The sequence below is a fragment of the Papio anubis genome, chromosome 2 (genome assembly GCF_008728515.1).
Source record: "Papio anubis isolate 15944 chromosome 2, Panubis1.0, whole genome shotgun sequence".
Lineage (NCBI taxonomy): Eukaryota > Metazoa > Chordata > Mammalia > Primates > Cercopithecidae > Papio > Papio anubis.
The window spans coordinates 48569656-48593495 of NC_044977.1; the positions used below are offsets into that span (position 1 = coordinate 48569656).

The 23840-nt window shown below is 44.0% G+C and overlaps 1 protein-coding gene across 2 annotated transcripts in view; it reads right to left on the reverse strand.

Moving 5' to 3' along the window:
* Positions 1 to 22969, reverse strand: part of ISY1 (ISY1 splicing factor homolog) — a 36008-nt gene extending 13039 nt beyond the window's left edge. Inside the window, exons 1-6 of one of the 2 annotated variants that reach the window (XM_003906892.5) lie at positions 19761 to 20046; positions 17977 to 17999; positions 17363 to 17414; positions 15421 to 15486; positions 15204 to 15246; positions 4562 to 4674 (exon numbers count right to left, since the gene is read on the reverse strand). In XM_003906892.5, coding sequence (XP_003906941.2) covers positions 4562 to 4674; positions 15204 to 15246; positions 15421 to 15486; positions 17363 to 17414; positions 17977 to 17999; positions 19761 to 19763 — 300 coding nt within the window. In that variant the 5' untranslated portion in view covers positions 19764 to 20046. Of the gene's footprint in view, positions 1 to 4561; positions 4675 to 15203; positions 15247 to 15420; positions 15487 to 17362; positions 17415 to 17976; positions 18000 to 19760 lie in introns of both variants that reach the window. The other variant, XM_021922697.2, reaches the window with a different exon arrangement.
* Between the last annotated feature and the right edge of the window lie 871 nt (positions 22970 to 23840).

The following is a 23840-nucleotide window of genomic DNA, read 5'->3' on the forward strand; positions in this document are numbered from 1 at the left end:
GAGATCGAGACCATCCTGGCTAACACGGGGAAACCCCATCTCTACTATAAATACAAAAAATTAGCCGGGCATGGTGGCGGGTGCTTGTGGTCCCAGCTACTCAGGAGGCTGAGGCAGGAGAATGGTATGAACCCAGGAGGCAGAGCTTGCAGTGAGCCGAGATTGCGCCACTGCACTCCAGCCTGGGTGACACAGCGAGACTCTGTCTCAAAAAAATAAAATAAAATAAAAATAAAAAACACGATGTTAAGTGACAAAACCTTTAAAAAGATTACCAACAACCTATATGACAATCAGTAGAAAACAAATGAAATACATCCAGAAGATACAACTATATCTATTAAAACTGATGATTTGCTGGGTATGGTGGCTCACATCTGTAATCCCTGCACTTTGGGACACCAAGGCGGGCAGATTACCTGAGGTCAGGAGTTCAAAACCAGCCTGGCCAACATGGTAAAACCCCATCTCTACTAAAAATACAAAAATTAGCAAGGTGTGGTGGTGCACATCTGTAATCTCAGCTCCTTGGGAGGCTGGAGCACAAGAATCACTTGAACCTGGGAGGCGGAGGTTGCAGTGAGCTGAGATCACGCACCACTGCACTGCAGCCTGGACGACAGAGTGAGACTCTGCCTCAAAAAAAGAAAAAAAAAAGATGATTTGACAACTACATGTAGTATGTGACCCTGGACCAGGTCCTGTACTGCAGGGGAAATGCTACCAGGACATTACTGGGAAAATTGATGAAATGCCACATGGATTCAATTATTGTAGCCAGGTTAAATTTCTTAAACTTGATAGCTCTACCATGGTTATATAAGAGAATATTCTTCTTCTTAGGAAATACACATATATTAAAGAGTAAAGAAGCATGATGTAGGCCGGGCGCGGTGGCTCACACCTGTAATCCCAGCACTTTGGGAGGCCGAGACGGGTGGATCACGAGGTCAGGAGATCGAGACCATCCTGGCTAACATGGTGAAACCCCGTCTCTACTAAAAATACAAAAAACTAGCCGGGCGAGGTGGCGGGCGTCTGTAGTCCCAGCTACTTGGGAGGCTGAGGCAGGAGAATGGCGGGAACCCGGGAGGCGGAGCTGGCAGTGCGACGGCACCCCAGCCGGGGAGAAAAAGAAAAACTCGGGCTCAAAAAAAAAAAAAAAAAAAAAAAAAAAGAAGCATGATGTATTTTAACCTACCTTTCAAATGCTTCACAAAAAATAAATCTCAAGGTACATAAAGAAAATAAAGCAAATACAAGCAAAATGTTAAATACTGGTAAATCTGTAAAAAGGGTATATAAAAGTTCTGTATATTTCTGCAATGTTGAGTTAAAAAACATTTTTTAAAATTATACAATTTGGTTGAGCACAGTGGCTCACGCCTGTAATCCCAGCACTTTCGGAGGCTGAGGCAGGATGACTGACTAACTCCAGGAGCTTGAGACCAGCCTGGGCAATATAATGGGACACCATTTCTACAAAAAATTTAAAAATTAGCTGGGCATGGCCAGGCACAGTGGCTCATGCCTGTAATCCCAGCACTTTGGGAGGCCAAGGCAGGTGGATCACCTGAGATCAGGAGATCGAGACCAGCCTGGCCAACATGGTGAAACCCTGTCTCTAATAAAAATACAAAAATTAGCTGGGTGTGGTGGTGGGCACCTGTATTCCCAGCTACTCTGGAGGCTGAGGCATGAGAATCGCTTGAACCTAGGAGGGGGAGGTTGCAGTGAGCCGAAATCACGCCCCTGCACTCCAGCCTGGGTAACAGAGCAAGACTCCGTGTCAAAAAAAAAAAAAAAAAAAAAAAAATTAGCTAAGCATGGTGGCACACATCTGTCATCTCAGCTGCTCGGGAGGCTGAGGTAAAAGGATCACTTGCACTGGGAGTCAAGGCTGAAGTGAGCCATGATCGTGACACTGCACTCCAGCCTGGGGTAACAGAGTAAGATCCTGTCTCAAAAACTAAAAGGCTGGGTGCAGTGGCTCACACCTGTAATTCCAGCACTTTGGGAGACCAACATGGGCAGATCACCAGAGATCAGGAGTTCGAGACCAGCCTGGCCAACATGGTCAAACCCCAACTCTACTAAAATACAAAAATTAGCCAGGTATGGTGGCACACACCTGTAATCTGAGCTGCTCCAGAGCCTGGGGCATGAGAATTGCTTGAACCCAGGAGGCGGAGGTTGCAGTGAGCCAAGATCACGCCACTGCACTCCAGCCTGGGTGACAAGGCGAGACTCCATCTCAAAAAAAAAAAAACTAAAATAAAATAAAATAAAACAATTTAATATACTTATCGATCATATGATTATCTGACATGAAGGGGTATTCCTTATACAGTTTAGAGAATAAAGCACGTAGTTGAGAATATTAATGAATTTCTATAATGTATACACTAATATGTATTGTTTATATTTTATAATTTTTATATTTATATTCTTTACACGAAAATATGTACTTGTTTATATAATCAAAGCTACCATTTTGAAAAGAAAAACAAAACCTAGAACCAAAATTGGACATATAGTGAGTATGGTTTCAATTATGACATTCATACAAAAAACAACGGAAGGAAAAAAAAAGATAAAGAGCATATTCAAGTGGCTGCGCTTATGTAATGGGATTGTGACTGAGTGTTGTTCTGCTTCTTTGTACTTTTCTGAACTTAGTGATAATATATTACTTTTATATGTGGAAAATAAAAACAAAATTGTTAAATATTAAAAGTCTCTGGAAGAAAATATATAAAAATATTAATTTTCATATATTTATATTGAATTTATGTTGAATTTGGGTGGTGGAACTTAACATTTCATATATTAATTTTTTCATACATCTGAGACCACTTTTCTAGGTGGATTAATGAGCTGCTTTTAAGCAGCCTCACAGGAAAAACAAAATCTCCACCACACAACTGCTGAAGAGGTCAGGCAAGTGCTCACTCTGGCAGGACATATACTAAAATCAGAATGATACAGAGAAGATTGGCATATAAAAATAAGAAACAACAAAAATAAAATAAATGAAAAGAAAAAAAGAAGTTAGGCAAGACATCCAAGAGAAGAGAAGGCTCCTAGTGCAGTGCCCAGACACAAAAGGGGCTTCAGAAATGGGAGTGTCTTTCCTCTTCTGCAGTGGGAAGGCTGAATGCTCCATTTGTATGTACTAGGGTGAGAATTACGGTTATGTGTTAAGACTTTCTCAAAGGTGAAAAGATCAACACGTAGAAAAACTGCATGTGTTTCTTATATAACATGTTATAGTCCATTGATTAGATACTGTTGTTTCCAGTGATCTGAGGTAGGTCTCATCACAAAAGTGTGGAATAATTAGGCTCTGGGGCAGGAGTTTTCAAAACCAAGACCCATTAGTGCGTCATGAAATCAGTGAAGCAGGTCACAAACATCAATTTTTTAAAAACCAAAATAGAACAGAATAAAAAATATCAAAGTATACCATACTACTGTTTTTTCAGCACCGTTGTGTGCTGGCTTGTGATTGTGTGTGTGTGTGTCTGTGTGTGTTTTACAATGGGCCATGTTCTTAAAAGTTTGAAAGCTATGTTTCTAGAGTATTGCACTTACAGAAGTCCAAAAAAAGGACAGAATGGAGTGTCTCTATGGCTCTCAGATAACAAAGCCAACAAATGGCTGTCTCCAGTTCCTAAGGTGCTCAAATAATGGGAGGAACCATTGTCATTTTATCTTTTTTTTTTTTTTCTGAGACAGCATCTTGCTCTGGCACCCAGGCTGAGGTAAGTGGCATGATGACAGCTCCCTGCAGCCTCCACCTCCCAGGCTCAAGCGACCCTCCCACCTCATCCTTCTGGGACTATAAGCATCTGCTACCATGCCTAGCTAATGTTTAAATATTTTGTAGATTAAGGGTCCCACAACATTGCCTAGGCTGGTCTCAAACTCCAGTGCTCAAGTGGTCGTCCTGACTCAGCCTCCCAAAGTGCTAGGATTACAGGCGTGAGCCACTGCACCCAGCGGAGAACCATAGTCTTTTCTTTCTTTTTTTTCTGTAGGGGGGGGAAGGAGTCTGACTCTGTTGCCCAGGCTGGAGTGCAGTAGCGATCTTGGCTCACTGCAACCTCTGTCTTCCAGGTTCGAGTGATTCTCCTGCCTCAGCCTCCCAAGTAGCTGGGATTACAGGCATGCATCACCACACACAGCTAATTTTTGTATTTTTAGAAGAGATGGGCTTTTGCCATATTGGCCAGGCTGGTCTTGAACTCCTGACCTCAAGTGATCTGCCCACCTCGGCCTCCCAAAGTGCTGGGATTACAGGGGTGAGCTACCGCACCCGGGCTCACGGTCATTTTAAACACAAGGCCCAGAGATGAAGCAGCTTACACAAGGCCTTCTGGCTAGTACATACAGATGCCCTGTCTGCTGTGATGCAGGTGCTGTGAAGTCTTCCAGCATCATCCTACCCACCTGTTCACAGGTTTCCTGTATCAAGGGACTACTATGGCAGGAATGGGCTGGGCACTGCTGGGGGTGGAAAACTAGATGGGACCCGCCACTGGGGCTGCCATGTACTCACTCCATAATCAGGACCGCCCAGCTCCTTTATCCGGACCTCCCAGTGTCCTTTCTCCCTTAGCAGCTTGTTAATTTCATCATTCAGGTCACGAATTCGAAATTCACCTAAACCAGCTAGAAAACAAAAAGGTTAAAAATATAATTCCATAAAAATCATCAACACCTCCAACACTTACACTCAATATCATACCCTTAAAATCAATGTCAACATCTACAAAGGTACACTACATAAAAATACTCATCTAAATTGATAAGAAAAATAACCCAAATAAATGAAAGGACAAGAATTATAAAGAGTTTCCACTAGCGTAAGAAAAAAAAAATCCTTGAAACTAATTTCATCCTCACTAGCAACCAAAAAAATACAAACTACCCTGAAACAACCCGGCAGTTCCATTTATACAGCTACTGAAATAACAAGCTCTTAAGAGAGGGGGAAACAGCAACCAAGGCCAGCAAAGACACAATGAGGCTGGGATGGGCACCCAGGGCTGGCAGCATTCTATGATGGTTTAGCCTTTTCAGGAAAGCAATGTATTGCTATATGGGAAAAATTTCTGGCAAGGACTACAGGGCTAAGAATTAAGCCTAAGGGATTAATTGAAAGGGATGTGCACAACAAATTTCACTGCGGTGCAGCTGCGGCATCACACCATAGAGAAGGTGGGAAAATGGTTAATGAACCCTAATATGTTGAAATGAAACATCATGTAACTGTTGGAAGGGACAATTTGCACACAGTGTAGACACAGCAAGGCCTTTATGAGGTAATGCTGGATGACAACAGCAGGTCCAGAAGGGCTCTTACACCTGGGTTACAGCTAAGACTGATGCTCTAGAAGATGGGCATGAGAGGACTTCTAGGGGTGATGGATACTGCTTGTGGACGTGGTGGCTTTCATGGGTATAAAAATCTGCTGTAATTCATCCAACTCTACATTAAAAATGGAGGAATTTTATTATATGTAATTTTTGCTGGATAAAGTCCATTTTTTAAAAAAAGTCAAACAGGCCGGGCGCGGTGGCTCACGCCTGTAATCCCAGCACTCTGGGAGGCTGAGGCAGGTGGATCACGAGGTCAGGAGATTGAGATCATCCTGGCTAACACAGTGAAACCCTGTCTCTGCTAAAAATACAAAAAATTAGCAGGGCATGGTGGCGGGCGCCTGTAGTCCCAGCTACTCGGGAGGCTGAGACAGGAGAATGGCATGAACCTGGGAGGTGGAGCTTGCAGTGAGCCGAGATCGTGCCACTGCACTCCAGCCTGGGCGATGAGCAAGACTCCACCTCAAAAAAAAAAAAAAAAAGTCAAACAGGCCGGGTGCAGTGGCTCACGCCTGTAATCCCAGCACTCTGGGAAGCCGAGGTGGGTGGACTGCTTGAGCTCAGGAGTTCAAGCCAGCCTGGGCAACATAGTGAAATCCCATCTCCACCAAAAATACGAAAAATTAACTGGGTGTGGTGGCACATGCCTGTGGTTCCAGCTACTTGGGAGACTGAGGTGGGAGAATTGCTTGAGCCCAGGAGGTGGAGACTGCAGTGAGCTGTGATAGCACCACTGCACTCCAGCCTGGGTGACAGAGTGAGACCTTGACTCAAAAAAAAAAGTCAAGTAAAAAGAATACCCTGTAAGTGGGTGCGGTAGCTCACACCTGTAATCCCAGCCTTCTGGGAGGCACAGGAGGATAGATCACTTGAGGTCAGGAGTTCGAGACCAGCCTTGGCCAACATGTGGAGTCCTTGTTTCTACTAAAAATACAAAAATTAGCCGGAAGTGGTGGTGCACGCTTGTAATCCCAGCTACTGAGGAAGCTTGAGGCAGAAGAATTGCTTGAGCCTGGAAGACAGAGGTTGCATTGAGCCAAGTTCATGCCACTGCACTCCAGCCTGGGCGACAGGGCAAGACTGTCTCAAAATAAATAAATAAATAAAAAGTTTTTTAAAAAAATACATTTTAGAACCTCCCACTCCCATGTTCTGTTCTGTTAAGAAAGAAAAAGATCTGCCACCACCATGGTGAGACTTTCCAGTGCTAAAGACACAGAGAACTCAAAGCAGCCCAATCATCTGCCCAATCATCTGAGGGCCTCAACCAAAGCAAACGGAGAGGATTCCAGAAGCCTCTCCCAAAGCAAAGCCAAGACATCTTGGAGAAAACAAGAATCACATGTTTTACGTTTTTTCATTGACTTTCCAAAATCTATATATAAAAACATTACTTTTTGGTACATAATGAGTTTTCACAAATGCATATAATCATGTAATCATGACCACAATTAAGACACAGAAAGTTCCATCGCCCCAAAACATTCCCTTATGTGCCACTATAGTCACCCCCTCCCCTTACCCAACTTTTGGCCACTAGTAAACATAATATATTTTGTTCCTATAATTTTGCTTTTCCAGAGCATCATATAAATGGGATCATAAACTATACAGCATTTTGAGTTTTGTTTCTTTCACTCAGCATTATGCTCAAAAGCATGCTTTTGAGATTCATCCATATATTTTAATTTTATTTATTTACTTTGATTATTATCATTTACAAAGATGAGGCCTTACTATGTTGCCCAGGCTGGTCCCCAACTCCTGGGCTCAAAGCGATCCTCCCACCTTGGTCTCCCAAAGTGCTGGGGATTATAGGCATGAGCCACAGTGCCTAGTCTATATGTTTGTTTTTACTACTGAGTATTATTTTATTGTATAGACACACCTCAGTTTGTTTATCCATTCACCAGAAGGACCTTTGGGTTGCTTCCAGTTTTGGGACTACTATAAACATTATGTATGAGTTTTTGTGTAACAGAAAAGGATTACATTTCTCTTGGAGAAATATCTAGGAATGGAATTGCTGGATCACAGGTTAAGTGTATGTTTAACTTTATAAGAAACCACCAAACCCCATTTTAAAGTAGCTGTTCCATTTTGCCTCCTCACTACCACTGCATGTGAGTTCATTACTTCACATACTCACCAGCACTTGGCATTGTCACTATTTCTTTAAGTCATTCTATTAAGTGTGTAGTATCCCACTGTTGTTTTAATCTGCATTTCCTTTATGACTATTATGTTAAATACATGAAAAGATGCTCATCTGCCTCTACATTTTTTTTTTTTTTTTGAGACAGTCTCGCTCTGTTGCCCAGGCTGGAGTACAGTGGTACAATCTCAGCTCACTGCAACCTCTGCCTCTCAGGTTCAAGCTATCCTCATGCCTCAGCCTCCCAAGTAGTTGGTATTACAGACGTGAGCCACCACACCCAGCTAATTTTTGTAGTTTTAGTAGAGACAGGGTTTTGCCATCTTGGCCAGGCTAGTCTCAAACTCCTGGCCTCAAGTGATCCACCCATCTCGGCCTCCCAAAGTGTTGGGATTACAGGCGTGAGCCACCATGCCAAGCCTACATATTTTCTTTGGTAAAGTATCTGTTCAAAATTTTGCCCACTTCTTAAAACAAATTATATTTTCTTTTTTCTTTTTTTTTTGAGATGGAGTCTCACTCTGTCACCCAGGCTGGAGTGCAGTGGCACGATCTCTGCTCACTGCAAGCTCCGCCTCCTGAGATCATGCCACTTCCCACCTCAGCTTCCCGAGTAGCTGGGACTACAGGCGCTCGCCACCAAGTCTGGCTAATTTTTTTTTTTATTTTCAGTAGAGACGGGGTTTCCCCGTGTTAGCCAGGATGGTCTCAATCTCCTGACCTTGTGATCCACTCGCCTCAGCCTCCCAGAGTGCTGGGATTACAGGTGTGAGCCACCACGCCCTGCCGCAAATTACATTTTCTTATTGATCAATTTTTAAGAGTTATTTGTCATCCCTTTCTCCACTGAATTGTTTTCATAACTTTGTCAAAAGTCAATTGACCAAGCCAGACATAGTGGCTCATGCCTGTAATCCCAACACTTTGGGAGACACAGATGGGAAGACTGCTCAAGTCCAGCCTGGGCAACAAGAGCCCATCTTTACAAAAAATTTAAAAATTAGCCAGGCAAGGCTGGGCGCAGTGGCTCACACCTGTAATCCCAGCACTCTGGTAGGCCGAGGCGGGCAGATCACATGAAGTTGGCAGTTCGGGACCAGTCTGACAAACATGGAGAAACCCTATCTCTACTAAAAATACAAACAATTAGCTGGGCATGGTGATGCGTGCCTGTAATCCCAGCTACTTGGGAGGCTGAGGCAGGAAAATCGCTTGAACCCAGGAGGTGGAGGTTGCAGTGAGCTGAGATCATGCCACTGCACTCCAGCCTGGGCAACAAGAACGAAACTCCATCTCAAAAAAAAAAAAATTAGCCAGGGCTTCCAGGCACAGCAGCTCATGCCTATAATCCCAGCACTTTGGGAGGCCAAGGTGTGCAGATCAGGTCAGGAGATGGAGACCATCCTGGCTAACACAGTGAAACCCCCTCTCCACTAAAAAAAAAAAATATATATATATATACAAAAAAATCTGCCATGCATGGTGGCATGCACTTGTAGTCCCAGCTACTCGGGAGGCTGAGGCAGGAGAATTGCTTAAACCCTGGAGGCAGAGCTTGCAGTGAGCCGAGATCGTGCCACTGCACTCCAGCCTGGGCAACAGAGCAAGACTCCATCTCAAAAAAAAAAAAAGAAAGAAAAAAATTAGCCAGGCATGGTGGCATGCATCTGCAGTCTCAGCTACATGAGAGGTTGAGGCAAAAGGATCACTTGAGCCCAGGAGGTGGATGCTGCAGTGAGCTATGACAGCACCACTGGACTCCAGCCTGGGTGACAGAGAAAGGCTCTATTAAAAAAAAAAAAAAAAAAAAGTCAACTGACCATTTATGTGCGGCTCTATTTCTGGACTTCTACTGGACTTCTAATTCTGTTTCCTTGGTCTATGTGCCCTATCCTTTCACCAATACCACATTACCTGGAAGCTGGAGCTTTCTATTACATCTTGAAATCAGGTGGAATGAATGCTCCAATTTTGTTCCTTTTCAAAATTGTTTTGGCTATTGTAGTTCGCCTTTCCAATTAAATTTCAGACACAGAATATCAATGTAAACAAAAAAATCCTGTTAGAATTTTGATTGTGATATATTTGAAGACAGAAAGAATCAACATCTTTACTGTGTTAAGTCTTCTCATACGAGAGCACAGTATATTTCTCCATTCATTCAGGTCTTCTTTGGTTTCTTTAATCATTGCATCCTAGTTTTCAGCATACAGATCCTGACTGTATTTTGTTAGATTTATACCTAAGTATGGCCAGGTGCAGTGGCTCATGCCTGTAATCCCAGCACTTTGGGAGGCCGAGGCAGGTGGATCACAAGGTCAGGAGATCCAGACCATTCTGGCTAACACGGTGAAACCTCGTCTCTACTATAAATACAAAAAATTAGCTGGGCGTGGTGGCGGGCACCTGTAGTCCCAGCTACTTGAGAGGCTGAGGCAGGAGAACGGCGTGAACCTGGGAGATAGAGCTTGCAGTGAGCTGCACTCCAGCCTGGGGGACACAGCGAGACTCCATCTCAAAATAATAATAATAATAATTTTTTAAAAAGATTTATACCTAAGTTATTTCTTGTGTTTTGGTGCTTTTGTAAACAGCACTTTAAAAAAATGTTGTATTTCCACCTATTCAATGTTAGTATATAAAAATATAACTTTGAAGCTGAGCATGGTGGCTCACACCTGTAATCCCAGCACTTTGGGAGGCTGAAGCAGGCAGATCAATTGAGCCCAGAAGTTCCAGACCAGCCTAGCCAACATGGTGAAACCCTGTCTCTACTAAAAATACAAAACTCAGCCAGGTGTGGTGGTGGATGCCTGTAGTCCCAGTTACTCGAGAGGCTGAGGCAGAATAGCTTGAACCTGGGAGGCAGAGGTTGCAGTGAGCCGAGACTGGGCCACTGCACTCCAGCGTGGGCGACAGAGCAAGACTCTGTCTCAAAAAAAAAAAAAAATTATATATATATGTGTGTGTGTGTGTGTGTGTGTATGTGTGTATATATATATAAAATTCTGTATACTGAACTTTTCTGTGAACTTGATAAACTCACTTATCCATTTTAGAATTCTTTCTGTAGGTTCCTTGGGATTTTCTACATACAAAATTATGTAGGATTTTAGGCTGGGCATGGTGGCTCATGCCTGTAATCCCAGCACTTTGAGAGGCAGAGGCAGGCAGATCACCTGAGGTTGGGAGTTCGAGACCAGGCTCGCCAACATGGCGAAACGCTATCTCTACTAAAAATACAAAAATTAGCCAGGCATTGTGGCACATGCCTGTAGGCCCAGCTACTCAGGAGGCTGAGGCAGGAGAATTGCTTGAACCCAGGGGGCAGAGGTTGCAGTGAGCTGAGACTACGCCACTGCACTCCAGCCTGGGTGACAGAGCGAGACTCCATCTCAAATAACAAAGAAAATTATATAGGATTTTCTACATTACAATAAAAACAGCTTTATTTATTACTTTCTAATCTTTATGCCTTTTATTTCCTTTTCTAACTTTACTGCACTAGCTAGGATTTCCAGCATCATGCTGAATATAGTGGTGAGAATGGATGTCTTTGCCTTATTCCTGATCTTAGGAGGAAAGCATTCAATCCTTCACCATTAAATAGTTTAGACTATGGGTTTCTTATTAGAAGTACTTTAGCAGGGCTGGGTGTGGTGGCTCATGCCTATAATCCCAGCACTTAGGGAGGCCAAGGTGGGTGGATCATCTGAGGTTGGGAATTCGAGACCAGCCTTGCCAACATGGTGAAACCCTGTCTCTACTGAAAATACGAAAATTAGCTAGGCGTGGCAGCTGGCGCCTGTATTCCCAGCTACTTGGGAGGCTGAGGCAGGAGAATCAATTGAACCTGAGAGGCGGAGGTTACATTGAGCTGAGATTGCACCACTGTGCTCCGGCATGGGTGACAAGAGCAAAACACCATCTCAGAAAAAAAAAAGAAAAAAAAAAAAAGAAGTGCTTTATCAAGGTAAAAAGCTTCCTTTTATTCCCAGTTTGCTGAGTTCTTATCATGAATAAATGTCTAATTTTGTCAAATACTTTTTCTGCATCTACTTAGATCATCATAGTTTTTCTTCTTTAGAATGACATAGTGAATTAACTTATTTTTGAATGTTGAATCAACTATGGTTTTCCAGAATAAATCCTACTTAGTTGTGATGTATTATCCTTTTTATACATTGCTAGGTATGATATGCTAATATTTCATTAAAGATTTTGTCTATATTCATAGGAAATATTGGTCAGTAGTTATTTCCCATATCTTTTTCTGATTTTAGCATGAGGGTAACACTGATAATAAATATTCATAAAATGAATTCTAATGATAATACTAAAATTCATAAAATGAGTTAAAAAGTGTTCCCTCTTCTTCCATTTTCTTGAGGAAACTATGTAGAGTTGGTATTATTTCTTCCTTAAATATTTAGTAGAACTGACCAGTGAAGCCATCTGGGCCTGGAATTTTCTTTGTAGAAAGTTATTTAGAAACGAATTCAATTTCTTTCCATCTTTTTTCTATTTTTTTTCTGAGATAGACTGTCACTCTGTCACCCGGGCTGGAGTGCAGTGGCCCAATCTTGGCTCACTGCAACCTCTGTCTCCTGGGTTAAAGTGATTCTCCTGTCACAGCCTCCCAAGTAGCTGGGATTACAGGCACACGTCACCATGCCTGGCTAATTTTTGTATTTTTCGTAGAGATGGGGTTTCACCATGTTGGCCAGCCTGATCTTGAACTCCTAACCTCAGGTGATCCACCCACCTCGGCTTTCCAAAGTGCTGCGGTTATAGGTGTGAGCCACGATGCCCAGCCTTGATTTCTTTAACAGATACAGGACTACTCAGGTTTACCATTTCTTCTTGAACTGTGTCTCTAAACAGTGGAATTATTGACACTGTGGTTTATTTAGGATAATTATTTGTAGAAAGCTTAACACATCCCTGGCCTCTACCCACTATATGCCAGTAGCACCCTTCCAGTTGTAACAATCAAAAATTTCTTCAGGGCCAGATGCGGTGGCTCACGCCTGTAATCCCAGCACTTTGGGAGGCTGAGGCAGGTGGATCATGAGGTCAGGAGATCGAGACCACCCTGGCTAACATGATGAAACTCCATCTCTACTAAAAACACACAAAAAATTAGCCGGGCGTGGTGGCAGATGCCTGTATCCCAGCTACTCAGGAGGCAGAGGTTGTGGTGAGCCAAGATCATGCCACTGCACTCCAGCCTGGGCAACAGAGCGAGACTCCGTCTCAAAACAAAACAACAATAAAAAAATGAACTACTTCTTGGCCAAGCACAGTGGCTCACACCTGTAATCCTAGCTCTTTGGAAGGCTGAGGAGGGTGGATCACCTGAGGTCAGGAATTTAAGACCAGCCTGTCCAACATGGTGAAACCCCGTCTCTTACTAAAAAATTACAAAAATTAGCCAGGTATGATGGAGGGTGCCTGTAATCCCAGCTACTCAGGAGGCTCAGGCTGGAGAAACTGCTTGAATCCAGGGAGGTGGAGGTTGCAGTGAGCCGAGAATTCGCCACTGCACTCCGGCCTGGGTGACAGAGAGCAAGACTCTGTCTCAAAAAAAAAAAAAAAAAAAGAACCACTCCTCTTAAATGAGCTTTGGCAGTTTGTGAATTATAAGGAACTTAAGGAATTGAACTATTTCATCTAAGTTGTCAAATTTATGGGCATAAAATTGTCTGCAGTATTTCCGTATTATCCTTTTAATGTCTACAGAGTCTACAGTAATATTCCCAATTTGGTTCCTAATATTCTTAATTTGTGTATTTTTTTCTTGGTCAGTCTGACTAGAAGTTTATCAATTTTATTGATCTTTTCAAAAAACCAGCTATTGGGCTGTTTTCTCTACTCATCTTGTTTTCAATGTTAATTGATTTCTTATCTTAACCATTTCCTTCCTTCTGCTGCCTTTGCGTTTAATTTGTTCTTCTTTTCTTTTTTTTGAGTAGCTGGGACTATAGGCGCCCGCCACCACGCCCGGCTAATTTTTTGTATTTTTTAGTAGAGACAGAGTTTCACCGTGTTAGCCAGGACGGTCTCGATCTCCTGACCTCGTGATCCGCCCGTCTCGGCCTCCCAAAGTGCTAGGATTACAGGCTTCAGCCACTGCGCCTGGCCTCTTCTTTTCTAATTTCGTAGGGTAGAAGGTTAGATCACTGATTTGAAAACTTCCATAATTTTCCATTATTTCAGTGCTATATATATATTTTTTGTTTGTTTGTTTTGAGATGGATTCCTGGAGTGCATTGGCACGATCTTGGCTCACTACAACCTCCGCTTCCTGGATTCAAGCGATTCTCCTGCTTCAGCCTCCAGAGTAGCTGGGATTACAGGCACATGTCACCACACCCAGCTAATTTTTGTATTTTTAGTAGAAACAGGGTTTCACCATGTTGGCCAGGATAGTCTCTTTATCTCCTGACCTCGTGATCCACCCACCTCAGCCTCCCAAACTGCTGGGATTATAGGCGTGAGCCACTGCACTAGGCCAGTGCTATACATTTTTAACTAAGCACTATATCCCATAAATTTTTTCATCTCCTAAATTTTGACATTATGTTTTCACTCTAATTAAATTCAAAATATCTTCTAATTTCTTTGCTGTTTCCTCTCAGACACATGAATTATTTAAAAGTGTGTTAATTTCCAAATATTTAGGAATTTTTCAGATATGAATCTATTGTTATAATCAGAGAAAATACTTTGTGTAATTTCATTTTTTTTTTTTTGAGATGGAGTTTCACTCTTGTTGCCGAGGCTAGAGTGCAATGGTGTGATCTCAGTTCACTGTAACCTCCACCCACCAGGTTCAAGTGACTCTCCTGCCTCAGCCTCCCAAGTAGCTGGGATTACAGGCATGCACCACCACACCCAGCTAATTTTGTATTTTCAGTAGAGATGGCGTTTCTCCATGTTGGTCAGGCTGGTCTCAAACTCCCGCCCTCAGGTGATCCTCCCTCCTTGGCCTCCCAAAGTGCTGGGATTATAGGCCTGAGCTACTGCACCCGGTCTCAAATATTTTAAATTTGTTAACATTTGTTCTGCAGCCCAGAATATGTTTTATTTTGGTGAACGTTCCATGTGCTCTTAAAAAAGACCATATATTAGGCCGGGCGTCGTGGCTCATGCCTGTAATCCCAGCACTTTGGGAGGCCGAGGCGGGCGAATCACGAGGTCAGGAGATGGAGACCATCCTGGCTAAAGCAGTGAAACCCTATCTCTACTAAAAGTACAAAAAAATTAGCCGGGCATGGTGGCAGGCGCCTATAGTCCCAGCTATTCGGGAGGCTGAGGCAGGAGAATGGCATGAACCCAGGAGGCGGAGCTTGAACTGAGCCGAGATCATACCACTGCACTCCAGCCTGGGCGACAGACTGAGACTCTGTCTCAAAAAAAAAAACAAAAACAAACAAACAAAAAAAACCATGTATTCTTTTTTGTTAGGTACAGTGTTGTGAGGTAGAGTATTCCACAACTTTCAACTACATCCAACTGACTGATCGTATTGATTGGCTCTTCTATGTCCTTACTCATTTACTATACTTGTTCTACTGATTATTGTGAGAGGAGTGTTGAAGTCCTCAAGTCTAACTGTGGATTTGAGAATCAAGCACTTTAAAGGAACAGGTTTGCTTACCATTCTGAATCTGAGCCACTTTTTTAGAGATCTCTCCAATGATCTATTAAAAAAAAGTAATACATTTTAATGAGTTTTGAATATGTTAGAAAGTATAGAAAAACTATAATTGAAAATTAGTATTTAAAAATAGACTTTTGGTTTAATAGTCATTTAGATAGTAAGAAGAAATGAGAGACTTGTTACTTCTACTGAAATCAAATTTACCAGAACATACCTGTCGTCTCCACTTCTCAGCTTTGGGCAGCTCAGTACATTCTGAGGCCAGAAAGGGTCTTCGTTCCTAAGGAGAAAAAAATAACACATTTCCATTATACTATTTACAAGTTTCATACAACATTCACAACTGATTCAGGCCTTAAGCCTAAATCATCTAATGGCCTAAATACATTTGAAGTTTTCATTCCAGATGATTCTCATTAAGCCTTAAACCTCATTCTACAATCTCTCCTTAGGAAAAACATTCATTGCATTGTATTTAGTACTGAAAAGAACTGGCCGGGCGCGGTGGCTCAAGCCTGTAATCCCAGCACTTTGGGAGGCCGAGGCGGGTGGATCACGAGGTCAGGAGATCGAGACTATCCTGGCTAACATGGTGAAACCCCGTCTCTACTAAAAATACAAAAAACTAGCCGGGCGTGGTGGCGGGCGCCTGTAGTCTCAGCTACTTGGGAGGCTGAGGCGGGAGAATGGCGTGAACCTGGGAGGCGGAGCTTGCAGTGAGCCGAGATCACGCCACTGCATTCCAGCCTGGGAGCACAGCGAGACTCCGTCTCAAAAAAAAAAAAAAAAAAAGAACTTAACTGTCCTGCAATAGAAAGACAGCTAAACTAGGTTATAGCTATTTCATGTCATATTTATAGTACCTTAAGAAACAATGTCTATCAGTGTTTAAAACAAACACACATAAGTATGGGTGTATACATATACATGTGCATATAAAATTTAAAAAAAAAAATCCAAAGAATGGTATATATTATCTCTAATTTGGCTGAGTCTCTAAGAGATGAAATCATTTACCAGTTTCAGCTTACAGCTGTTCTCCACAACTTACTCCAGTCCCTATTATTCAATATTAGAGCTGGAGTAATACAGGACCCAATCATCAGGCCGGGCACGGTGGCTCATCCCAGTAATCTCCACTTTGGGAGGTCGAGGCAGGCAGATTGCCTGAGGCCTGGAGTTTGAGACCAGTCTGGCCAACATGGTGAAACCCCATCTCTACTAAAAATACAAAAAAATTAGCTGGGCGTGGTGGTGTGTGCCTGTAATTCCAGCTACTTGGGAGGCTGAGGCAGGGGAATTGCTTGAACCAGGAAGATGGAGGTTGCAGTGAGCCAAGATCACGCCACTGCACTCCAGCCTGGGCGACAGAGCGACAGTCCATCTCAAAAAAAAAGGGGGGGGGCCCACTCATCATAATACAGAATAAACTGAAAAACAAGCAGGCAGATCCATCACCCTGCCTCAGCTATGAGGAGGTATTGGAATTCAAGTGTACAGACTCTCAAGAGCGTCAGCAGGTACAGATAAGAAATAGGAAATTTTGAAGTTTGAAGTCTGTTGACCTGGAGTGCAGCGGCGCGCTCTCAGCTCACTGCAACCTCCGTCTGCAGGGCTCAAGTGATTCACCTGCCTCAGCCTCCCAAGAGCTGGGATTACAGGTGCCTGCCACCATGCCCAGCTAATTTTTGTATTTTTAGTAGAGACGGGGTTTCACCATGTTGGCCAGGTTGGTCTGAAACTCCTGACCTCAAATGATCCACCCGTCAGCCTCTACTGTGCTGGGATTACAGGCGTGAGCCACTGCACCCAGCTTTTTTTTTGACAGGTTCTCACTGTGTCACCCAGGCTGGAGTGCAGTGGCATGATCATGGCTCACTGCAATGTAAGACTCCTGCATTCAAGCGATCCTCCTGCCTCAGCTTCCCCAGTAGCTGGGACTACAGGCAGGCACCACCATGCCTGGCTAGGCTAATCTTGTATTTTTTGTATAGAAGGGATTTTGCCATGTTGTCCAGACTGGTCTCAAACTCCTAAACTCAAGTGATCCACCCACCTCAGCCTCCCAAAGTACCGGGATTACAGGCATGAGCCACTGCGCCCAGTCTGCATTTATTCTTGATACTTTACAGTTCATGAGGAAGATTTACACCAACCTTCACTTTTCCCTCTTCCAGCTGAGCCTGGCGAAATCTTGCTAAGGCCGTCCTATCAGGGATATAAAAGACTGCATTAGATCCTGTTCACACAGACTTCTCATTACCCATGTTCCTGGATGGATTAGATCTGCTTATGATCGTATTTAATGTCATTTTTATATACATATATATATATAGCAATTAAGAAACCACAGAGTAGTTAGGGATTTCCAAGTTCTCAGGAGTAGGGATTAACGGGCAATTTGTATTCCTGAACACCCAAGAATATATTTTACTTACACTACACATAACGACTGTGGGAAACTCTACTTATCAGACCACTGTGACGAGCAACACATCCAGGTGTTAAAAGGCTAACATCCTGGTGTTCTCTAGCTGTCACTCTCACAACTCCTGCACTAACCACCGGTGAACAAATGTACATCCAGTGTAAAAGTTCTGGAAACTGTGAGAAAACACATTAACGGAAAAAACAAATGGGCAAAAACAGGAATGCTATTTTTAACATATGTAAAGAAAGAAACAGCTTCTCAAAAGGCTCAGATACCAAAAAGAAGAAATACAAAAAGAGTTACATGGTGGTTATTAAGTTACAAAAAATTGATACTCACATGGCCTTTTCTGCATTTCGGGCCTGGAAAGAGAGAAAAGAGAAGAAAAATGCCCATGTTTAAAATATATTTTTTTCTTGCCATTTACTTTTTAGTGAAAAGTTTTACAAGAATACAGTCACAAGCAAACCACTTGAACTACTATATGAACAACAATAAACAAAAATTAAATATGTCCAAATCCTGTGACCAAGGCTGTGCCTCCCTCTACTTAAAATCTTTACTCCTCCACTGACCCTAACACCTTGTATCTGGCTAACTCGCATTATTCTTCCTTCAAATTTTACTTGTGTCATGACCACCCAGAACATTATTCTGTGACCCCTTCTTCCCAGTTAGGCTGGTGTCCTCTATCAAGGATTATACTTACCATGGCACTTAACACCCAGCATCACAATTGCCTGTTCCCTGCCAGTGGTATTTGGGGAAAATAAGTCTGAAGACTGCCTTTCGTAAAGTAAGCTTTATGTAAGTACTGTCACACTAAATGTCAACTCAATTATCCCTGAAACACAGTGTCTGACAGAGACCGAGTTTTCTAGGTTGTAGTCTAGGTAGAAAGAGTCCCAGCTAAGTCAGGGACTTACATTCCCAGTTCTTCCACTTACCATCTCTGAGAAGTAGTCTCTCTATAACTCAAGTTTCCCCATCTTTACAATAGGGTGCATACCTCATCTCACAGAGGTGTCACGATGTCTTCATGAGATAAATACAACAAGCATGCAGTTTACAGACACTCAGCAAAATTGAGTTCAATTTAAGTCTCCTTTGAGACTCTCCCCTTCAACTGACAGAAACAAACTTGGCAAATGCTTGGTAGATAGGCGAACACCGCAGTAATTTGGGACATACCTTCTCACAGAAACGGCTACCTCTTCTTTTTTTTTTTTCTGAGATGGAGTCTCGCTCTATCGCCCAGGCTGGAGTGCAGCGGCGCGATCTCGGCTCACTGCAAACTCCGCCTCCCGGGTTCACACCATTCTCCTGCCTCAGCCTCCCGCGAAACGGCTACTTCTATTCCACTGGTTTCTCTCTTTTTCTTGGGAGCTTGTGCTCATCAATCTACAATGGCTTCCAATATATCTCATATAACCTAACCATGACGCCCTGTGTTTCTTACAGGGGCTTCACTTAATGAAAATAATACAGTAGCCAATATTACAGTAACCAATCAACATTTTTGTACCGGCACTACGTGCATTCTTATATTTACACGTCGTAAATGCTTCTTGAAGAAATGAAGAAACAACAAATGACGCCAGACCACAGAGAGCACACCCTCATAGAACACTTCCTGTCTGTGCCATTCATTTCTTCAATAGTTATTGAACATCTACAATGACTCTGTGAGACATTAAGGAAGCAATAATGAAAAGACCCTACCCTCGTGATGTTTGTATATTATGGAGCAGACTGAGAACGGACATAAATGAAATAATCCCAGAAACATATAGTCACAACTGCTCTTAATCTTCTCTGTGGTATTTAGGGACAAACAGCCGGCCCACACTATGCACCGTAACTTGGAGCGGGCCCTAGCGCTTCTCTGTGTCTGTTTCCCTCAGGCTAAAGAGCTTCATCGGGATTAAGACACTGTCCAGGACGATAACGCGGCTCCCCAGTTTCCAGTTTTTCAATTTGCGACAGCTAAACGAGGCAGGAAGAGAATCCCCTCGTTACACCAAAGAACCTGAAGCCCTCAGCATTGCACGCCTGAGCCTCTACGCCATGAGCGCCCCAGGGGGACCGGGCGCCCCCCCGGCCTGCCCGCCCACCCTACTCACCATGGTGTCGCTAAGGGCGCCGTCTTGGAGCCCCGCGGCCCCTGTCCAAGAAACTCCACAGGCCCAAAAGATGCCGACACTCACAGGAACCGAAGATTCTAACTGCCCACAGACACTGATGTTTTGTCGGAAACGGAAAAGAAAGGGACCGGAAGTGAAAGGGAGTACCGGACGTGCCCAGACGAAGCCGACGCTCACAGGAACTGAAGATTTTTTTTTTGTTGTTTGTTTGTTTTTTCTTCCTTTTTGTGGAGAACGGGGTCTCGCTATATTACCCAGGCAGGTCTCGAACTCCTGGGCTCAAGCTATCCTCCCGCCTCTGCCTCCCTGAGAGCTGGGATTACAGGCGTGAGCCACCGCGCCCGGCAGGAACTGAAGATTCTAACTGCCCACAGAGCCTGATGTTTTGTCGGACACGTAAAAGAAAGGGACCGGAAGTGAATGGGAGTACGGGATGTTCCCAGACGAAGCCGACGCTCGCAGGAACTGAAGATTCTAACGGCCCACAGAGCCTCATGTTTTGTCGGAAACGTAAAAGAAAGGGACCGGAAGTGAAAGGGAGATCCAGCCGGAGATTGGGAGAGAAAATTCCGGCGCGCTCCGGCAGGCGGTCTTCCGGTAGCGCCAGCACGCGGCACCATCACACGCAGCTGTGGGATCGGGCTTGCGCAGAGAGACTGTAGGTTTTCGGACTCAGCCTGGCGGCAGGTCTTAGCTCTCGAAACAGGCGGTGCGAAATGTCTTGCGTTCACTATCGGTAGTGCGGGAGCAGGCGGCGCTGGGCGCCGTTTTGTGGAAGGCTGAGTTATCGCCGCTACTCCAATCCCACTGGCTTCCTTCTTGATTCTTCTGTGAGAGCAAATATCCCCTTTTGGAAATTACTGGACATCATCTCTGACTGCGACGAGGGATCTACGGCCCGGACAGCTCCCGTAGTGTGAGCTGGAGTGTGCGTCCTGCAGGAGTTGGGGCTGGCCGGGCTTCGTAAACTCCTTCACGTTTCCGTGTCACTTCTTAGGGCCATTTCTGGCTCGTCTGCTGGAATCGCGGGGCCTTTCAGAGCTGGACGATGCTTGAGGTCATCCTCTTTTAAAATAAAAATTTAAGTTCCAGGCAAAAAGTGCCACTTAGGGGAGGAGAGTGGTTGGAGAAGTGCTGTCACTGTGTCCTGAGAACATTGCTGGGACCAGAAGATCCTTAGACAAGGACCAGGAAGACAGGAGAGGTCCCTAGTAGGAGACGTTCTGATGGTTACTCCCGCATGGTGTCAGCAGTGAGGGGAGCTGTGGTGGGGAATTCAGGTGAGGGCCCGCAGCAAATTCAGTTACAGCCGCTTTCCCCTTTCAAGCATGGTCCCTCAGCTGTAGGGACTCCCTCCACCACGGGACCTAACTAGTGATGGGCACCCTAGCAGCAGCCAGCAGGCACAAGCCAAAGAGAGAAGCAGCTGACATGTGGTTCGGGATCAGACAGGGCAGGAAAAGTACTTAGTCACCAGAATCTTGTGCCTGAAATGTGACAAGTTTTAAGTGGGCATATGACCGCCCCACTACAGACCCCATCCTCCCACCTGTCTGGTTTATGATTTGTAATGGTCGGTGAGAATCGAGTCAAAGGGATGTGTGACATAGATGAAGCCATGACAAAAATACACATCCCTTGCCCTTCTCCTTTCTCTGCTGACTGAGAGGTGTCCATGGGATCAGCCAACCTGAATTCAGAAATGGAAGTATTGTGAAGATGCCAGAGCCCCCCCCTCCCAGCTCTGCAACACTGAGCTCTGTAAAATGAGAAAAATAAAAACGTCTTGTTAAGGCCTCTGCATCTGGGGTCTTTTGTTCAAGCAGCTTAACTTTTACCTTAAATATCTGATCTCAAACAAGCAGGGTCATTCCTCACTCAAATGAGACCTTCTCAACATGTCCATACCACCTTTATCCATTAAGTCCCTGACTCTAGGATGCAGAGATCACATATTAACAGGATTCAAGAGGTGTTACCTATGTTGTCCTAGCATCTGCTCCCCCTACTCACTTATCTCAGTTCCATTTGGGGAGCCCTCTGGTTGTAGGGAAGGGAACTGCATCCCCAGCTTTAAGTATGGATCAAGCGCTAGATTAAGCTATTCCATCCATCCCATCTCCTTAGGCATAGTGACTGGCGGACTTAAGACCCAAGCTGACCTAGTCAGAATGGGTCTTGAGACTTGCTTGCAATGCTGGAGAAAATACATCCTGCTGGATGTCAGACAAAAGGTAATATCAACTGTCAGCCACTTAAGAGCTCAGGAGACAAGATTTAGTGTTTGGTGACATCATTGGGTGGATGAGAATAAGGCCTTGCCTCCAGCCCACTTAAATATTTAGTTATGTGAAGATTTATGTAAAATTCTTTAGGGTTGCAACAAATAGTCAGACCTATCTTGCCAGTCTGCTAAATGGCCTTCCTTTCTCTGCTCCCACTGATCTTGCCTTTGTTCGTGCTGCTCCTTTTGCCTGTAGCACCCCTTCCTTTATCCCCCTGCCACTTGACTGGTTGATGCCTACTTACCATTTGAGACAGTTTAGACATCTGGGATTCCAATCCCAACTATGATCCGTCATTGGATCACATCACTAATCCTAAAGCAGCAGTTGTAAACTTCTGGCCAGCAGGCTGGATTTGGCCAACAAAGCTGCTATGATTTACATCAGGTTACAAAAATTAGAAAATCTCACATACAGATGCTGATGTGAGATGACATTGAGCCTACATTCCTGAACAGCAACCGCACAGGTGAAAAAAAATCTGGTTTTATTAGTTCATGTGTTTTAAGTGGCATAGAATAATGTCATACATCAAATTGGTTGAAAAAAACTAATATTAAAAAGATATTTTCCAGCTTCAGGCAGGACTTTTGCCTAACATTCATATATATGTCCCCTAGCATCCATGTAAGTGCCTCAAATGTTGTCCTCCACTAAACATGGATTCACGGGAGAGCAGGTATGGCAGGGAGAAAAACAGCCCCCCAAAATGTCCACATCCTAATCTCTGAAACCTGTTAGTATGTTACCTTACATGGCAAAAGGGATTTAGCAGGTGCAGTTAAGAAGCTTGAGATAGGACCCGGTGCTGTGCCTCATGCCTGTAATCCTAGCACTTTGGGAGACTGAGCCGGGCGGATCACCTGAGGTCACTAGTTCAAGACCAACCTGTCCAACATGGTGAAACCTCATCTCTACTAAAAATACAAAAATCAGCTGGACACAGCGGTGAATGCCTGTAATCCCAGCACTTCGGGAGGCTGAGGCGGGTGGATCACCTGAGGTCACTAGTTCAAGACCAGCCTGTCCAACATGGTGAAACCTCATCTCTACTAAAAATACAAAAATCAGCTGGACACAGCGGTGAATGCCTGTAATCCCAGCTACTCAGGAGGCTAAGGCAGGAGAATCGCTTGAACCCAGGAGGTGGAGGTTGCAGGGAGCTGAGATCACACCACTGCACTCCAGCCTGAGCAACAGAGTGAGACTCTGCCTAAAAAAAAAAAAAAAAAAAAAAAAAAAAAAAAATTGAGGCCGGGCGCGGCTGTTCACACCTGTAATCCCAGCACTTTGGGAGGCTGACGCAGGCAGATCACCTGAGATCAGGAGTTTGAGACCAGTCTGACCAATATGATGAAACCCTGGCTCTACAAAAAATACAAAAATTAGCTGGGTGCAGTGGTGGGCACCTGTAATCCCAGCTACTCAGGAGACGGAGGCAGGAGAATGGCGTGAACCTGGAAAGCGGAGCTTGCGGTGAGCTGAGATCGCGCCACTGCATTCCAGCCTGTGCAACAGAGCGAAACTTCGTCTCAAAAAAACACAAAAAAACAAAACAAAAAACCACAAGATGGGGTCCAAAGTTCAGAATCAGAGGAGATGTGACGAAGTTGATGCTGGAGTGACATGGACGTGAGCCAAAGAATCCAGAAAGTCTCTGGAAGCTGGAAAATGCAAAGGAAAAAGATTCTTCCCTAGAGCTCCAGAAGGAAAATAGCCCTGCTGACACCTTTAGTCCCATAAGACCTATTTCTGACTTCCAGAACTATAAAGA